The 19573-nt window shown below is 42.0% G+C and overlaps 1 protein-coding gene across 2 annotated transcripts in view; it reads right to left on the bottom strand.

Moving 5' to 3' along the window:
* RASA1 (RAS p21 protein activator 1) overlaps nt 1–8127 on the bottom strand; it is a 114217-nt gene extending 106090 nt beyond the window's left edge. For both annotated transcript variants that reach the window (XM_061424347.1, XM_061424345.1), the window contains exon 1: nt 6961–8127. In XM_061424347.1, coding sequence (XP_061280331.1) covers nt 6961–7490 — 530 coding nt within the window. In that variant the 5' untranslated portion in view covers nt 7491–8127. The remainder of the gene's footprint in view (nt 1–6960) is intronic.
* Nucleotides 8128–19573: the final 11446 nt, after the last annotated feature.

The following is a 19573-nucleotide window of genomic DNA, read 5'->3' as shown; positions in this document are numbered from 1 at the left end:
CCTCAGACAGCTGTTTTGCTTTTTTTCATTTCTTTTTTTGGGGAATGGCCTTGCTCCCTGTCCCTGTACAATGAAAAGTGTACACTTCTTCCAACTATGACTTGCCTATATTTGGACATTTTCATTTAGTATTTTGGGACTATGATCAACCGAGAGTAACTGAGATGGTGGAAAATGAAGCCGTGGATAAGGAGAGACTAGTTTAACATCATAGGTTTTTGTTGTTTAGTCACTAAGACGTGTCTGACTCTTTGCAACTCCACGGACTGTAGCCCACCAGGCTCCTCTGTTCATGGGATTTCTCAGGCAAGAATACTGGAGTGGGTTGTCATTTCCTTCTCCAGGGAATCTTCGTGACCCAGGGATCGAATCCATGTCAACTGCACTGGCAAGCAGATTCTTTACCACTGAGCCACCAGGCAAGTCCCATAATGTCATATACTGATGCTACAAAAGCTACTCAAATTTTCTATAAAACTTAAGAGAATTAGTATAAAACTTCAAAATCACTCTTTAATTCTTCCAAAACTATCCTCTTAATATGAAAAATACATTTGAACGATGTGTCAATAGGTTAATTTTATCCTCTTTCTATATCATTAATGCCTTATTGTCCAGCTAGACTATACATTCTTTTATATTTCTGTCCCCCATAATGTTCATTGTTTCACTCACAAAATCATGTAATCACTGAAATACCTATAAGGCTTATCCAAATCCCACTGATGTGGTTAGACATAGGGAAAAGTTATTTGTAAATGTTACCTGATAACTATTTTTTATTTAGCCCACAACAGAAATATACTCCAGGTGATTTCAAGATAACACACCTATACATATACATATATTTGCATATTCAAGCAATGAGCCATAAACAACATCCATATTCAGCATTTGTGGTTTAAAATTAACATCATGGTGGTCAGATACAAAATATATTGTTGGGATAATTGGACCATTTGTTGAAAGACAATTTGCCATGTAGACCCTAAGAAAAAAAACTTAAAAGTACTTGCCCTTTCTCGTATGCCTCCCCTAATTACTAGCACTCTAATATTATCTAATATTTACTTGTAGATGAATAACACATGCAGTAGGCAGTTACTCTTGACACCCCCAAGAAACCAACCAAGAGTAACTGAGATGGTGGAAAATCAAGCCGTGGATAAGAAGGGACGAATTTAACATCATATACTGTTGATGCTGCTGGTGCCCGTGTATAGCCCACTCCCACTCTACATGTAGACAGTCGCATGATTAGCACTGGCCACTGGAACACTAGCAAACATGAAGAACACAGAGCTTTGGCATGGTCCATCTTGTCCTTCAGGAACACTCCCTATGGAACCCATCTGCCATGCTGTGAAGAAGTTCAAGCTAACGGAATGAAGAGTACGGGCAGGGGGTGGGCTATTGGGACATGGACACACACACACATGTCCAGCTGAAGTACCAGATCTACAAGTTAAAACGCTACCTTGGACATTACAGCCAACAGGTGACACATGGAGCAGTCCCCATCAAGTCTTGCCCAAATTTTAGAATTAAGAGCAAATAAACGTTTTAGCAACCAAGTTCTGGAGCAAAGCAATACACAACTACAACACCAGTAAATCAATAAGGGCAGTTCCTATTAGGTAGTAGGCAACTAAAAAACGTCAGCAGTAATAGTGGTTACTGTCAATAACAAAAATTCTATCAACCTGCCCCCACTAAGGTATTCTTTGGAGTATCTGAGCTGCTCTTAAAGGCAATCTTTCATTTCTGTAACAGCTAGTAAACAGGGAACGAAGCAACTGAAAGACCTCTTCATTTTCCCCTTCTTCCTAAATTACCCCTGTTGGATTTTTGTGTTGTTTTGTCTCTGTCAATAATGCTTGCCTGGTTTCCTGAAAGTGACTAATCTATGACCCAGACTAATTCAAGCCTTTAGCAGTGCTCTCAGAGAAGGCACCCCACTCCAGTACTCTTGCCTGGAAAATCCCATGGACAGAGGAGCCTGGTAGGCACAGTCCATGGGGTCACGAAGAGTCAAACACGACTGAGCGACTTCACCTTCACTTTTCACTTTCATGCACTGGAGAAGGAAATGGCAACCCACTCCAGTGTTCTTGCCTGGAGAATCCCAGGGACAGGGGAGCCTGGTGGGCTGCTGTCTACCGGGTCGCACAGAGTCGGACACGACTCAAGTGACTTAGCAGCAGCAGCAGCAGCAGCGCTCTGTATTCTCAGTTACTGTAGGCACCCCCTTCAACCTACTCCACACCACAGGTAAATAATTATGAGTTCTTGGAAGAAAAGCTATGACCAACCTAGACAGCATATTAAAAAGCAGAGACATTACTTTGCCAACAAAGGTCCTCTAGTCAAAGCTATGGTTTTTTCAGTGGTCATGAATGGATGTGAGAGTTGGACTATAAAGAAAGCTGAGCTGAAAAATTGATGCTTTTGAACTGTGGTGTTGGAGAAGACTCTTGAGAGTCTCTTGGACTGCAAGGAGATCCAACCAGTCCATCCTAAAGGAGATCAGTCCTGAATATTCAATGGAAGGACTGATGCTGAAGCTGAAACTCCAACACTCTGGCCACCAAATTCGAAGACCTGACTCTAAAAAGACCCTGATGCTGGGAAAGATTGAAGGTAGGAGAAGGGGACGACAAAGGATGAGTTGGTTGGATAGCATCACCGACTCGACGGACGTGAGTTTGAGCAAGCTCCGGGAGCTGGTGATAGACAGGGAAGTCTCGCATACTGCAGTCCATGAGGTCAGCTGCAAAGAGGCGGACATGACTGAGCAACTGAACTGAGGACAGACACTTTACTAAAGATCAAAAAATTATACTCATTAATTTGTAATTCTTTTTTACCTGACAGAATTATTAGGCAAAGGTCAAAGGAATCAATTACTGAAAACATACCTGCTATTTTTCCTCTAAAAACTTACTGATCATAATTACGTAAGTCTTATTATTTTAACTCCCATGACCATGTGCTCATACTTTACTCATGATATTTTTCTTCAGCTACTGAAGTTACTTAATTTTCAGAAAGTGAAAGTTGCTCAATAGTGTCCAACTCTTTGCGACCCCATGGCATATACAGTCCAGGGAATTCTCCAGGCCAGAACACTGGAGTGAGTAGCCTTTCCTTTCTCCAGTGGATCTTCCCAACCCAGGAATCCAACCAGGGTCTCCTGCACTGCAGGCAAATTCTTTACCAACTGAGCTATGAGGGAAGCCCATTTAACTTTCTATTAGATCAAAAACTCTCTTGGAAGAGAGACTCATGAAGAAAAGGAATATCTTACTCATTGCTGTATCTCTTAAATTAAGCCCCTACTACACTGCTCTCCTACTTATACAAATATCTGGTCATGTTCAGGTTCTATGGTCACTATGTCCATACCTAATCTCTGCAATTCTCACTCCCGCTTTTATTAAGAAATGACTCACCCAGAGTTATAATGCAGTGACAAAATTAATGCACACTACATGTCTTAGTACTAACATTTAACAATTATTTGACTTAAGAATGATTTATATTTTTGTAGAAACAGTACGATTTCTAAGGAAATGAAAAGTATTATTTACATTCCTTATTTCTTTTTTCTTCAACCTTCAGGCTTGAGAAAACTTGCATCTTAGATCTTAGGTCCAGGGTAAGATCTAGTTAGCCAGACGCCACACAAATAATATCAAGGGTGAAGCAGGCCTGGTGGAGACCACAGTTAACTGTAGAGCTCAGAACTTCAGTGCGGCAATCACTACTCAGCTATAGAAAACTATTCTCCAGCACTAGCAGCAACCAGGTAAAGCCAAGTCTCAAGTGATGCTAGAAATCAAGACTTCTTAAACATGAAGTTTTGCTATTTTTAAAAGTGGCAACTAATCCACTCAATGCTCCAAATACACTAACAACAAGCATTATGTATCTCTCAACTGGATTCAGCCCAAGAAGCTCCTGCTACTGCAGGCTCATAGTTTAAAATCTCTATACATAATAGAAGGTGGACTAAAGGAACCACACTACTTTACTGTCACCCCTCACCTCTGAGGAAGAAAGGAAGAAAAGAGGACCACAAAAAAAAAGCTCCATTATAGTAAACGAAGTATCAGTGAACTTTTCTCTCTTGGGGGAAAAAAAAAATTATTAGCTGTTTTAGATACAGGACATTTTCTACATAAAAAATGTATGCAGAGAATATTTTTCTTTTAAAATTTTTTTCCTAAATTTTGCAAAAAAAAGAGTACTCAAATAAATGTAATAGGTACAATTATACAAACTTAAACTTCTGGCCTTAACCAAATGAATGCAAATGCTCAGTAACAAACATGAGACTAATGATTCACCATGTACACAGAGAAACAAGATACAAATAATAGTGTTATTATATTTGCACTGGTGTATCTACATATTGTCACTTGATTCTTTTGTGACCAACAGCACTGAACAACCTGGACACATGGTTGAAACTCTGATTCAGGAACCCTAGTCTATCTAACAAACCACTGTGAACTCGAACCTCCTTAATATAAATAATAACTAAATATTATTTAGTTATTTAGTTATTTTAGTCACAATAACTAAAGTGACCAGTCACTGGTAATCATATATTAATTTAGCCAAAAAAATTTCTTCAATACTTTCATGAAAGATTTTACATTATTTAACAAAGTCTCTAAGGCTTTTCCCTTTATTTAAAATTAGGAATTTATAGAAAACATTTGAATTCCATCTCTAAACGTGCTTCACCTGCTGAAAGCTTTTAAATTAAAATTTTGATATAATTAATCATGGTAGACAGGCCCTTGGAATTCAAAACATTCTCTCAAACAGCTATTAGCATGGGAGTTCCTATAGAATTGGTAAGCAATTTAATGATAAAATTATATATTATTTAAGCTAATTTATTGAGCACTTACTACGTATCAGATACTGTGCTGAATACATTCAGGGATTTCTCATTAACCTTAAAAAGTATCATATGAGGGAGATACCATTATTACCCCATTTTACAGATGGGGAAACTGACCTTTGCAAGATCACACAGCTAGTAAGTAGCAGAGTCAGGATTCCAACCCAAATCTTGTCTAACTTCAGAATTTGCACACTTAACCCCTACACTGTATTGACTCCAGTAAGTCTGGATTGATATCTAAGATAAAAAAAGAGAGGGAAATTTGTACTTCTTGGTGGCAACTTTTAAAAACTATACTGAAACAGACGATACTTTTTAGAACATGAACAATTCTCATATACACAGTTACACAAATAATATTTTTACTCCCAAACCCAAATGATGAAGATCTTACAGTGGACTTCTGACAAGTATAATTTTTCTTAGGTTCTCACTTATATTTATTAAAAATTTAATTGGAACACTGTTTTCTGTTCATTTCTGCGGTGAACCTAAAACTGCTCTACCAAATAAATTCTATTTTTAAAAAACCTTAGAACTGCAACACACTAAATATGCCTAGTTCAATTTAGTTAAGAACTGGCATAAGACTATATTCTTTCATTATGAAAAGATGAACTTTATCATAACCACAGGGCCCTTAATACTTAAGTAGTTTTGAAAAAAAGGCTTAAAGATGTGTAAACAGTGCTGTAAATTTTGAATTTTTAATACTTTCAGAACACCTTCAGAGAAGTCTGCAATATGTAGATAAGAAATGATAAGCTGAAATTAAATTAGACAAAAAATTGAACTCATGATGAACAATATAAAAGGAATAAAACTCCCGTTCCATGGCTGACGTAAGATTAACTTTACTTTTCCATCAAAAGATGTATGTAGCCTTAAGTCAAAAATGTCTTAATTTGTTAAGTCCTTTCTAAATCTTCTAAAGAAGCTTATCCAAAAAAAGAAAAGAAAAAAACACACACAGACACGAAAAACACCTTCAACTGTCTTAGAGTGATTGTCAACACAGGAATCAAATCTTTCTTCCTCTGATACTTCACCAAAGTTGTCAAAATTCTAAAGGACAATTAAGACAGATATGAGGGATCTATAAAACAAGTTTTGCCTACTGCCCATCAACATGTTCCTCTAAGGATCCAAACCTAAGTTCACTTACGAAGAGAACAAGGGGGAAGGTACTATATATATAAAAGTCATTTGTCCTGTATATTCTGCAGAAGATTGTCAAAATTAATTTTCAAATAGAATACTGTATTTGCCACCAACAAAAGGTGTTGAAGGGAAGCACAATATTAATTATAGTTCGTTTCAATACTGTACTTACAAAGTTTCAACTTACAGAAGAATTATAGTAGCATATTAGTAAATGGGAATTCTACTGCACATGTTAAATATTGTTGGAGTACAGGCCCTTAACCACACCAGTAATTAACAGAACTTTCCTTTCTCGCTGACCCACGTTCTCAAAAGCAATCCAAAGACTTTTCTGCATCGCAATGCTTTCAACAGCCAGAAGCCAGGAATTGCAGTGTAACAAAAACAAAGCAATCCGACTAAGGCATGTTTCAAACAATACTAGCACGATACTCACTCAAATATTCAAAGCTTCTCACTAATCGTCTAGCTTCAACAGGGAATGCAACCAGGTTAATACAGACTACGACTGCCTCGGTAGCTGCAAGCTCAGCTGAATCCCAGGACGCCACCTCAATCTGCAAGGGACAGAACCATATCCGGTTGTCCCTGGATACACATTTTCCCATGCTTCCCATCTTGAAAACTTTACATCTTCCCAGAGGAGCAATAAATACACCAAGACGCCAGGGAGTGTGCCTGTAGGGAAGATGAGTGATCAAATTAAATCCGTACGCACGGAACCTTGAGCTTCAAAACTTTTTCTGAACCAGTCACAGCGGAAAGCACTACGAGTCACAGCTGAAAGCACTACGAGTCACAGCTGAAAAGAACTAGACCTGTTTTTCCTTTTTCTTTCCGAGGAGTCAGCTTCCCCCAAAACGCCGGTCTTGACTTACTGGTTAGTCGGAGGAGCGGTCAGCGGGATGGCCACCTCTTCCTCCTCGTATTCTGGTCCATCCAGAGAGTCACCTTCGTCCACTGTTCCCAGGCCAGCGCCCAAAGTGGGCAACTGAGGAGGAGGCGGCGGCAGAGGAGGGAATCCGCCGCCGGCCCCGAAGGTCTCAGTAGGCAACGAAGTGGTCCCCTTGGCGAAAGCCATCTCCCCGCCGGCTCCGGCGGCGGCGGCGGCGACACCAGCCACGCCGGCGGCAGCGCCTCCGGCTGACAGTCCGACTCCCCCCGGGGTCCCCGCCACAGACCCGGGTCCCAGGAAGCCTGACCCCAGAGCGGCTCCGCCACCTAGAGTCGCGGCCACGCCGGCCTCCGCCAGCCCAGGAAAGGGGGCGGCGGCGGCCACGGGCAGGGCCGCGGGGATCTTCACCCGACACACCGCCGGGTAGGCACCCGAGGCCGCGGCCGCGCCGCCTCCCGCTGCCCCGGCGGTGACCGGGCCGCCCTCCTCACCGCCGGCCTCGGCCGCCATCATGTTGAAGCCCGCTCTACGCGGCCCTACCCTGCCCGCCCGGGAGCCCCCAGGGGCCACCAGGCCCGGGCTCCGAGCCGCCCCACCCAGGCGCGTCCCCTCTTCAGCTCCCCGGGCGGAGGAAACAACAACAAAAGGAGAAAGCCCGCCGCCGCCGCGCCCCCTCTCCGGGCCACAGCCCAGGATCGGGAGCTCCCCGGGTTACGGGAAGAGAAGTGGGCAAAAAACCCCAACGCCTGCACAAACGCCGCCCAAACCTTCACCTTCCACACCCACACTCGCGCGCACTCACACACACACACACATGCACAGAAGCGAAAAACTTCCTGGCTGCACTAAAGAGGAAGGGAAGCGAGGTGGGGGGGAAAGCGGCTTGAGGCGGCTGCTGCTCCCTCAGCCGCCGCCGCCGCCACCGCTTCTTCACCACCCCAGTTCCGGCCACCCCCACCGCAACCACCGCCGGTGCCGCTGCAGGGGCTGGGGCCACTGCGGCCGCCTCATCCTCCACCGGGCTGAGGCGGGAGGGGTGGGGAGAAAAAGAGGAAGGGGGGCGGGGTAGCGGGGAAATCAACCTAAAGGCTCCCAACCTGGAGCGCTAAAGTGACATCGACGAGAGAAAGGAAGGCGGGGCACGGGAGGAGGGGCGGAGGGAAGGAAGGGAGGGGAAGGAGGGGCGAGAGGGCAGCTTCTGCGCAGGCGCACTCCCAGCGCGGAGGCGGCGGGTTGGGGTGGGGGGTGGCGCGCTGGGCCTGGAGGAGGGAAAGGAAGAATCTGGAGGAAAGGAAGCGGCGGGGACACGCGGTGTGCGGCCGCGCTCGCCGTCCCGAGCCGAGGGGAGCGCGTGGAGGCGCGGCCGAGCTCGCCGTCCCGAGCCGGTGGGGAAGCGCGTGGCGGCAGAGCCGCCTCGCCGGTCGGTGTGGCCGGTGGCGCGCGCCTGCCTGACTGGGCTTTGTCTGAGAGGCGGGTTAGGCGGCGGAGGGGAAGAGTGGGTCCCCAGCACGCGGCCGCTCAGCGCGGTACAAACCTGTGAGCGACGAGGAGGGGTTATTGAAGAGGGAAGAGAGAGGGAAAGAGAAAGGAAGATGCGGCAAAGCCAGTTCCTCGCTTCCTGACCTGTAGAGCGGACGCTGTGGCCGGCGGCGCAGAAACCCGACGGCCGAGGCCTGCGGGGGTTGGCGGTTGGAGGGATACCTGCCTGGAGGTCCGAGAGAGTCCTGTTAGTGTTTCCGTTCTCTTTTCATTATATAAATGACTATATGACTATTTCAAGCTAAAAAATAATAATAAAAAATTTTAAAATAGATTCTAAGACTCATGCGAAGAGTTGACTCATTGGAAAAGACCCTGATGCTGGGAGGGATTGGGGGCAGGAGGAGAAGGGGACGACAGAGGATGAGATGGCTGGATGGCATCACCGGCTCGGTGGACATGAGTTTCGGTGAACTCCAGGAGTTGGTGATGGACAGGGAGGCCTGGCGTGCTGCAGTTCATGGAGTCGCAAAGAATCGGACACGACTTGAGCAACTGAACTGAAGACTGAAAACGAAATGGATAACTGGGGAGACATATGGGGAGGGCTAAGAATTTTAGTAGAAGCAGTGGTTGTGAGTCGGATTTCTGTCACTGTACGCGTTTTGTTGTCTTCTCCGACTCTCCCTGTATTCTTTTTTTCTTTCTTTTCCCTTTCTTTCACACCCACATACACTACCTTTGCCACTGCAAGTCTGTTGTGTATAATAAGGTGTGGAGAGGAGAGGTCCCCAGACAACGCTAATCAATGCACTTTTTTTGCACAAAACACATCAAGGCACACTCCACGGTACACGTATGAATGTACAGAGCAGTTTCAACCAGCAAATGTCAAGAAGGAGCCAACGTGTCAGCTACAATTATGTATCCTCAAAAATAATAAACTGAAATTTCACCCTTTACATATCCAAATACAATGGATTTTGTTTTTTATAGTGGAATATGTATAAAAGTGTGCTCCCCTGGTAGCTCAGTTGTAAAGAATCCGCTTGCAATGACAGAGACGGAGGCTCGATCGGTGGTTGGGGAAGATGCGGAGAACCGGAGAAGAAAATTGCAACCTATTACAGGGTTCTTGTCTGGGAGGAGGGAAGAACACGTGGACATCACATAAACAGAAGAACCTGACCGGGTATAGTCCATGGGGTCGCAAAAGAGTGGGACATATCTGAGCGACTCAACAACAAATGTATAAAGGTAGGTGGAGGAATAATTTCCTTTTTTTTTTTAATTCCAGTATCTGTGATTAGACCTTTTGGATTCATATATATTGCGTTTATTTTACATTCTCCTAGGAAAATCCCATGGACGGAGGAGCCTGGTAGGCTGCAGTCCATGAGTCGCTCAGAGTCAGACACAACTGAGCGACTTCACTTTCACTTTTCACTTAACTGCGTTGGAGAAGGAAATGGCAACCCACTCCAGTGTTCTTGCCTGGAGAATCCCAGGGACAGGCGAGCCTGGTGGGCTGCCGTCTCAGGGGTCACACAGAGTCGGACACGACTGAAGTGACTTAGCAGTAGCAGTAGCAGGAGGAATTTCACATTAAATACCATTAAATATTGATCTTTGAGATTAATATGTTCTCTACTAAGGATAATAGTCAAACCCACAAGAAGCACATTGAGGATGGGAAGGGGCTGTGTAACAAGAAAGCGAAGTTGCTCAGTCGTGTCCAACTCTTTTCGACCCCATGGACTGTAGCCTACCAGGCTTCTCAGTCCATGGAATGTTCTAGGTAAGAGTACTGGGTTGCCATTTCCTTCTCCAGGGGATCTTCCCAACCCAGGGATTGAACCTGGGTCTCTCACATTGCAGGCAGACGCTCTACTGTCTGACCCACCAGGGAAGCCTCATGTAACCAGAGGCCAAGGGAAAAAGGAAAAGACGACTAAAGGAGGTGGCAAGGTGCACACAAAATGTTTTCCTTTAGAAATGTATATTTCCATAACCCTGGTTGCCAAATCAATGACAATGTAATTAGTAGTAGTCCTAAGGACTCCTTCATTCTTGCCTCTTAATGCAGTAGGGAGAGTGAAGGACTGACTAATCACAATAATAATCTCAGACCAACAATATCCCAGGAACTTGTTAGACATGCAAATTCTTAGACCCCTACCACAGACCCTCTTGAATCAGAAAAATGCAGTACTCTTGTTTTAATGAATTCTCCAAATTTGCACGTTTACATTTAAGAACCAATATAGTATGCTAAACAAGAAAAAGGTATGCAACACCATTGTCGTTCAGAATGGTATGCAACACCTCTGAACATAAGACGCTGGACTGGCGGGTAATCACCAGCTCTGGGTTAACACACAGCATAGTTATTCTGCCTGAGATTCCAGGTCAGACTCACTAATTTGCAGAATTACATCTATTCCCTTTTCTGGAAATTCTTTAGCATCTAAAGGTCAATATTTAATGCAGTCCAACACCAATTACATACCCACGTGTACTATTTTGTAGTTCCTACACTGCAGACACAACTTGTAGTCTAACCTACTGCCTAACCTAATGCTAGGCATCTTTGTCAATTGCTTTGAACAGGTCTCGATTCTTTTAAAAAATACTAAATTAGATCAGCTCACATCTTTAGATATCAGTTGCTCAACCAGTGTGAGAGATCTACTCTGTATATATCAACCTAATACCACTGTCTTAGATTATATTCAGTCAGAGTACTGTTGTCTTTTCCATCTAAAGAGATTACCACACATTTCTGATGAGATATTTTCAAATGTTTTACAGATTCTGTTTATTGGATGGATCTAGGCCTTGATCTTTATTATTCTTTGTGTACTCCCTTAAATCAGTCTTCTGTCTTCAGTGAATTATTTTTTTCCAAAAAAGGCTAAATGTTTTGCCTTCTTTATTTTTTTCTATTGCCTTTTTTATTTTTCTATTCACCTTGACCTCTCCGTCTTTCATTTATAGTATCTACAGTCTAATTTTTTTCTGCTAATTTCTCCCTCAATTTCTACCTCTGTGTTTCCCTTTCCTTTTCTTCCAAGTCCCTGAATTTCCTGACATAGATAATGGACTCCTTGAAGTTTCTTAAGTCAAAAACTGAAGAACATTTTTTTTAATGAAATATTTATTTGAAGAGAGGCATTACAGGGTTTCTGCAGGGACTGATGTTAGGTGTGGTGTTATGTAACATTAGTTAACAAAGGGAAGTAAACAGTCTGCTAATTAAATTCACAGATAATATTAAACAGGGAGGCACTGAAAAACCGAACAATATACAAAAAAAGAGAGGAAAATTCCAAATAGCTTTTACTCTTAGTAAAACAATCTTTGATATCTGTGATTTGATAAAAGTTACTCCGGATATAGAATTAAACAGCATTTAATGAAGAATAAATAATAGATGGAAAATAGATGGGGGAAAAATGGAAACAGTAACAGATTTTCTTGAGTTCCAAAATCACTGGAAATGGTGACTGCAGCCATGAAATTCAAAGACTCTTGCTCCTTGGAAGAAAAGCTATGACAAATCTAGACAAAGTATTAAGCAACACAGATATCACTTTGCTGACAAAAGTCTGTATAGTCAAAGCTATGGCTTTTCAGTAGTCATGTATGGATGTGCGAGTTGGACCATAAAGAAGGCTGAGCACTGAAGAATTGATGCTTTTGAACTGTGGCTGGAGAAGACTTGAGAGTCCCTTAGACAGCAAGGAGATCCAACCAGTCAATCCTAAAGAAAATCAACCCTGAATATTCATTGGAAGGACTGATGCTGAAACAAGCTCTGATACCATGGCCATTTAATGCGAAGCGCAAACTCATTGGAAAATACCCTGATGTTCAGAAAGATTTGAGGGCAAGAGGAGAAGAGGGTGACAGAGGATGAGATGGCTGGATGGCATCACTGACTCAATGGACATGAGTTTGAGCAAGCTCCAGGAGATGGTGAAGGACAGGAAAGCCTGGCATGTTGCAGTTATGGGTTCCCAGGGTCATACATGACTTAGCAACTGAGCAACAACAACAAATAATCAGAAATGCCGGGCAAAGATATATGGGTAAAAAGAATCTGAACACTTAATTGTCTAAAAAATGAATGACTCATTCTGATTTTACTGGTAACTCGAATATGAATATAATACACTCTAAAATATATTACAGATTTGGTACTTCAATATGTGAAAAGATAACTGACTCAGTAATACAATTTTAGAGAACATTTCTGAGGGGAATACTATGCAAGAAGTGATAAAGAGCATAATTGTGTTTCATGCCCTCGTACACATTCAGCTAAACAAATAGGCTTCCAGGTTTCTGTAAATAATGTCTAAAGGTTTCATTGACCCCAAAATTTTACTCCTAACCTCTAATATCCTTAGTGCATTTGTTGACCTCATCTTAAAATTTTCAAGAGCATAAATTTCCTTACTAAGAAGATGTTTTGAGCAAATAACATTGAGGAGATATAGGTTAATGGAAATTATTTTGATGAAAAAGTAAATAGCTCTTCAGAAACTACAGTATGTGGTATAATTAAATAAGCTTGAAGAAAATTATAAACACCATGGAGAAATTAAAGAACTGAAGCTGTAAAACTTTAAAGAAAATTATTAGAGCCCTCTTAAAACATTTAAGCTTATATATGGTTAAAGGTGGAGCTTCCCTGGCAGCTCAGCTGGTAAAGAATCCACCTGCAATGCAGGAGACCCCAGTTCAATTCCTGGGTTGGGAAGATCCCCTGAAGAAGGGATAGGCTAACCACTCTAGTATTCTGGCCGGGAGAATTCCATGGACTTTATAGTTCGTGGGGTCGCAAAGAGTCAGACAGGATTGAACGACTTTCACTTTCACTTTTCATGGTTAAAGGTGCTTAGATCAATTGGATTGAGAATAAATATCCCTTCTCTTGAAAGAGTAGAAAAATGTGTTTGTTTTTTATCTTTTGGTCTTTCATTATTCTACATCAGAAATTTTTCTCCATCATTTCTAGTTTGTTTTTCTTTATCTACTAGATTCCTCTGTGTTTCCTTTCCGCACCTGGGTTCCTTTACCTGATAATGCACTATGCTAGAAGTAAAAGACAAAAGGAAGCGGAATGGTTTTAGGGCAAGGGAAATGGGGGACTCAGGGTTGTGTGAGACTCCAGTTCACATTTTCCTCATAATTAACTCCTATTCTTTGCCTCTGTGGCAACAATTTACATACTACCTGAAACACCTGAAACAGTTTAAATACCACCTGAAACCGAGTCCTGGAATCCAACTAACCTTTGGCCTCTTCACCTTGGAATTCTGCAAAGTCTCTTAATTCTGGTTGCTTTCTTGGATTTACTGGAGGAGCTCCCATTAACCCAATCCTCTCTAAATTTAGTTAGTACATCAAATACATAAGCCCCTTTAATAGGCTTTAAAATAACTATACAATGAAAGGGTTAAATAGCACCTTGAGATAATTATAGATAAAATAAGGTGAGAGTTTTAAGTACATCAGAAGAAGTTGTGGGTGATGAAACTTAACCTAACTAAAACTATCTTTCTAAGATATTTCTAACTATTTTTCTTAATACATGTTTTTGAAGAACTCAATTTCACTTATCTTAAACTTTTTAACTTTCTCTTTTTTCTTTATCTAATTGTGAAAATAACAATGATATGTAACATATAGTATATATAGCAGCAGTAACTTCTAGTTTTCTAGATTTTACAGAATCTACATCAACAAAAACTACTGAATTATGAATTTTGTGAAGTGGGGAATATTTTGTTACTATTAACAACAATTTTCTACAACTCTGTTTCATGAAAAGACATTTCAGGTCAGAAATAGTAAAAAGGGAGATCAGGGACTAGGGGACAGGGAGAGAGGAAGGAAGGGACAGAGGGGAAAAAAAGAAGAATCAATATCAGGGGAAAAAAGTCTTTTGACTCACATAAATTTAGCTTCATGAAATGTGCAGGGTATGTATTATGTCCTTCTTTTCCATTTTTCCATGGATTTTTAAAAATTGGCATTGGTTTATAGACCAGGTATCCTAATTTGGGTTTCCCCAGAAGCAGACACTGAAACTAGGACTTGAGTGTTAAAGTGTTTATTTGGGAGGACATCCTGGGAAATTTCAATAGGAGAGTAGAGAAGGGAAGGAAATTAATACAGAATGTGTTAATGAGCTGGTTACTGCTAAAAGCAACTGGGGCTCAATTCTACCACGGAGGTCTGGCCGATCGCACAGAGCCCCCGGGAGGAGGCACACCTGAGGGACACAGAAACTGTGGTTTTTATTCTTCATCTCCCGCTTACCCTTGGCTGAGGGCAGCTTCTGAAAACATCTCCTTGCTAACACCTCCAAACTGCCCGATGTACAGCCTGAGCATCTCCCCAGGCCAGAGAAAGCCCTTAGGCAGAGGGTAACTAGCATTAGCAGTGACAGGCCTCTGCTTGCGTAGAATAGGTGGATGCCAAGAGGGTAGGGGTTTGACACTGGCAGTTCTACTACAGCAGGGTTTGAGAACCCCTGTGATGAAGAATGTATTTCTGTTAAATATAGGGATGTTATTTGTTACACTTGAACCACATTATATGTAATTTATCCTATCCTATGACCTAACTAAGGCTGTTTAGCACAAATGGCTAAGAAGCTTAATCAGTGTTAATCATGGTGTGACTGGGATGAGAACTCATCGTTTCCCAGTCATGTGTATTATCAGTGGAGCATTTCTGGCCAGAGCGAGTGATTTTCTTTTTGAAACCATTTATTGCTTGATTCCAAATATATTTTCTGTCATTTTTTTTTAACATGAATTTTCAGCTAAATGATAGAATAGAAGCAGAAGTGATTATGCGCTGGACATAAAATAGATTAGTATAAGTGAAAGTGTAACCTAAATCAAATCCCTTATGATTATACTCTGGAAGTTACAAATAGATTCAAGGAATTAGACGTGATAGAGTGCCAGAAGAATACGGACAGAGGTTTGTAACATTGTACAGGAGGTGGTGATCAAAACCATTCCCAAAGAAAAGAAATGCAAGAAGGCAAAACGGCTGTCTGAGGAGACCTTAGTAACAGCTGAGAAAAGAAGAGAAATGAAAGGCAAAGAAGAAAAGGAAAGATATACTCATCTGAATGCAGAGTTTGAAAGAATAGCAAGGAGAGGTAAGAAAGCCTTCCTGGGTGAAAAATGCAAAGAAATAGAGGAAAACAATAGAATGGGAAAGACTAGAGATCTCTAAAAGGAAATTAGAGATCCAAGGGAACATTCCATGCAAAGATGGGCACAATTAAAGGACAGAAATGGTATGGACCTAACAGAAGCAGAAGATATTAAGAAGACAGTGGCAACAATACACAGAAGAACTATACAAAAAAAAAGTCTTAATGACCTGGATAGCCACTATGGTGTGATCACTCACCTAGAGCCAGACATTCTGGAGTGTGAAGTGAAGTGGGCCTTAGGAAGCACTATGACAAACAAAGCTAGTGGAGGTGATGGAATTCCAGCTGAGCTATTTCAAGTCCTAAAAGATGATGCTGTGAAAGTGCTGCACTCAATATGCCAGCAAATTTGGAAAACTCAGCAGTGGCCACAGGACTGGAAAACATCAGTTTTTCATTCAAATCCGAAAGAAGGGCAATGCCAAAGAATGCTCAAACCACTGCACAATAACACTCATTTCATATGTTAGTAAAATCCTTCAAGTTGGCTTCAATAGTACATGAACCAAGAAATTCCAGATGTACAAGCTGGATTTAGAAAAGGCAGAGGAACCAGAGATCCAACATCCATTGGATTATAGAAAAAGAAAATTCCGGAAAAACATCTACTTCTGCTTCATTGACTACACTAAAGCCTTTGACTGTGTGGATCACAACAAAGTATGGAAAATTCTTCAAGAGATGGGAATACCAGACCACCTTACCTGTCTCCTGAGAAACCTATATGCAGGTCAAGAATCAACAGATAGAACTGGACATGGAACAATACACTGGTTCCAAATTGAGAAAGGAGTACGTCAAGGCTGTATATTGTCACCCTGCTTATTTAACTTGTATGCAGGGTGCATCATGTGTTAAGCTGGGTTGGATGAAGCACAAGCTGGAATCAAGATTGCCGGGAGAAATATCAATAACCTCAGATATGCAGATAATACCATCCTAATGGCAGAAAGTGAAGAGGAACCAAAGAGTCTCTTCATGAGGGTGTAACAGGAGAGTGAAAAGCTGGCTTAAACTCAACATTCAAAAAGAGAAGATCATGCTATCTGGTCCCATCACTTCATGGCAAATAGATGGGGAAAAAATGAACACAGTGACAGACTTTATTTTCTTGGGCTCCAAATCACTGCAGATGGTGATTGCAGCCATGAAATTCAAAGACATTTGCTCCTTGGAAGAAAAGCTATGACAAACCTAGACAGCTTATTAAAAAGCAAAGACATCACTTTGTTGACAAAGGTGCATACAGTCAAAGCTATGGTTTTTCCAGTAGTCATGTATGAATGTGAGTGTTGGACCATAAAGAAGACTGAGCGCTGAAGAATTGATGCTTTTGAACCGTGGTGCTGGAGAAGACTCTTGAGAGTCCCTTGGACACAAGGAGATCAAACTTGTCAATCCTAAAGGAAATCAACCCTGAATAATCATCGGAAGGACTGATGCTGAAGCTGAAGCTCCATTATTTTGGCCACCTGATGTGAAAGCTCTCTCATTGAAAAAGACCCTGATGCTGGGAAAGATTGAGGGCAGGGAGAGAAGGGGACAACAGAGGATGAAATGGTTGAGTGGCATTACCAATTCAATGGACATGAGTTTGAGCAAACTCCAGGAGATAGTGAAGGACAGGGAAGCCTGCGGTGCTGCAGTCCATGGGGTTGCAAAGAGTCAGACATGACTGAGCCACCGAACAACAACAAGTGAAAGTGTTAGTCGCTCAGTCGTGTCTGACTCTCTCTGATCCCATGGACTGTAGACTACTGGGCTCCTTATTCACAACCAAGTGGGAAAAATTCATGGAGAGTTATCATGAGTATTACAATGGCATTTGTGAAGAAATAATGTGATAATATGTTTTGCTTTATTAAAAGTGGTCCAAATTCATGCCTTGTATTCGTAGAAAAATGTTAAATTGTCAAAGTGACTTCACGTGCACTCTTTCACAATTCTGAAAAAGTATGACAATATTACTGTCTTCAGTTAACGAATCTGTAAGCATTTGAGTTCCAAAGGTGTGGTTGACTTGCCTTAAGTGATGAGGTTTATTATATGGATTCCTGGAGAATAAGGGAAAATAAGAAAACTCTCCCCCAGTAAAATGTCTAGTCTCATAGGGAACTGTAATATTTTTTATTGTTCAGAATCCACAAGCAGCTCTTGGGAACTAGCAGGCATGCTTGTGGTTATGTCTGAAGAATGGGGACCATGTTATTATCTCCTTTAGTGGTGACACCATTCCCATGACTCAAGAACCCTGTCACGACTTCATTCTATTTCTCTACTCAACACAATCACTCATCTTGACTGTGACCCCAGTACCAAACACCCCCAACCACCCCTCTCTCCCCAACTCTCTATCTCGTGATTCCTGCTTACTTACTTGTGGCTTCTATTACATCTTTTCTTCCACTTAAAATATTTATTAAGTGCCAGTTGAAACAGTGTCAGACTTTACTTTCTGGGGCTCCAAAATCACTGGAGTTGGTGACTACAGCCATGAAATTAAAAGATGCTTACTCCTTGGAAGGAAAGTTATGACCAACCTAGACAGCATATTCAAAAGCAGAGACATTACTTTGCCAACAAAGGTCCTTCTAGTCAAGGCTATGGTTTTTCCAGTGGTCATGTATGGATGTGAGAGTTGGACTGTGAAGAAAGCTGAGTGCCGAAGAATTGATGCTTTTGAACTGTGGTGTTGGAGAAGACTCTTGAGAGTCCCTTGGACTGCAAGGAGATTTGACCATGCCATTCTAAAGGAGATCAGTCCTGGGTGTTCTTTGGAAGGAATGATGCTGAAACTCCAGTACTTTGGCCACTTCATGTGAAGAGTTGACTCATTGGAAAAGACTCTGATGCTGGGAGGGATTTGGGGCAGGAGGAGAAGGGGACGACAGAGGATGAGATGGCTGGATGGCATCACTGACTTGATGGACGTGAGTTTGAGTTAACTCCAGGAATTGGTGATGAACAGGGAGGCCTGGCGTGCTGCAATTCATGGGGTCACAAAGAGTTGGACACGACTGAGCGACTAAACTGAACTGAACTGAGGGAAACAACAGTAAGCCAAAATAGGTACGGTCTTTGCTCTCATAGATCATACAATTTAGAGAGAGAGGTAAACATTTAATCATCTAGCCACATAAATAAATGTAGCATTTAACATTGTGATAAATGATATTAGGGAAAGAAAAGCTAAACTGACTTGAAATCTTTATGGGGTTTTTACAGTCACTTGACTAGATTCTTTGTCGAGTGTTCACAGAGCATTACAGTATGATAATACAGACAGTAAATCAGCTCCAAACCTGAGTTGCTGGGACAGAAAGACTGTATTTAAATCCTTCCTCTGCCTCTGTTAACTCTAGAACTTTGGTCAAGTTACTTAACCTCTCTGAATCTCAGTTTTGTCATCTGTTACATGTGTGGATAGCAATATCTGTTGCTAAGTTAGCTTCCCCCAGAATCAGACTCTAAGACTAGAATTGAATTATAAGTTATTTGGGAGGTGATCCCAAGAGGCTCCATGACAGAGGGAAGTGAGACAGGGAAGGGAAGGAAGCAAATAAAGGGTGTGTCATCAGATAGGGAATCACTGTGGGCAAGGGAGAGGGGCTTGATCCTGGGGGGGAACTGTGAGAAACTATCTTAAACTCACCTCAGAGTTATCCTCCATGAGGAGTGAGGAGCTGAGGGTACTTACGTCTGCAACTCCCTTCCACCTTTGGTGAAGGCTGCTCCTAGATTCTTTAACTCACTGCACTTCTTACATGTCCCATGTTCACAGGGGAGAGAAAGCAAAACTTCTAAAGAGAGTCACCAGGGAGATTCCATGGCCATGCACTAGAAGTAAGTGACAAGGCAGATTGGGTGAGGT

The sequence above is a fragment of the Bos javanicus genome, chromosome 7 (genome assembly GCF_032452875.1).
Source record: "Bos javanicus breed banteng chromosome 7, ARS-OSU_banteng_1.0, whole genome shotgun sequence".
Taxonomy (NCBI): Eukaryota; Metazoa; Chordata; class Mammalia; order Artiodactyla; family Bovidae; genus Bos; species Bos javanicus.
This window is presented reverse-complemented; position numbering and strand designations above follow the sequence as displayed.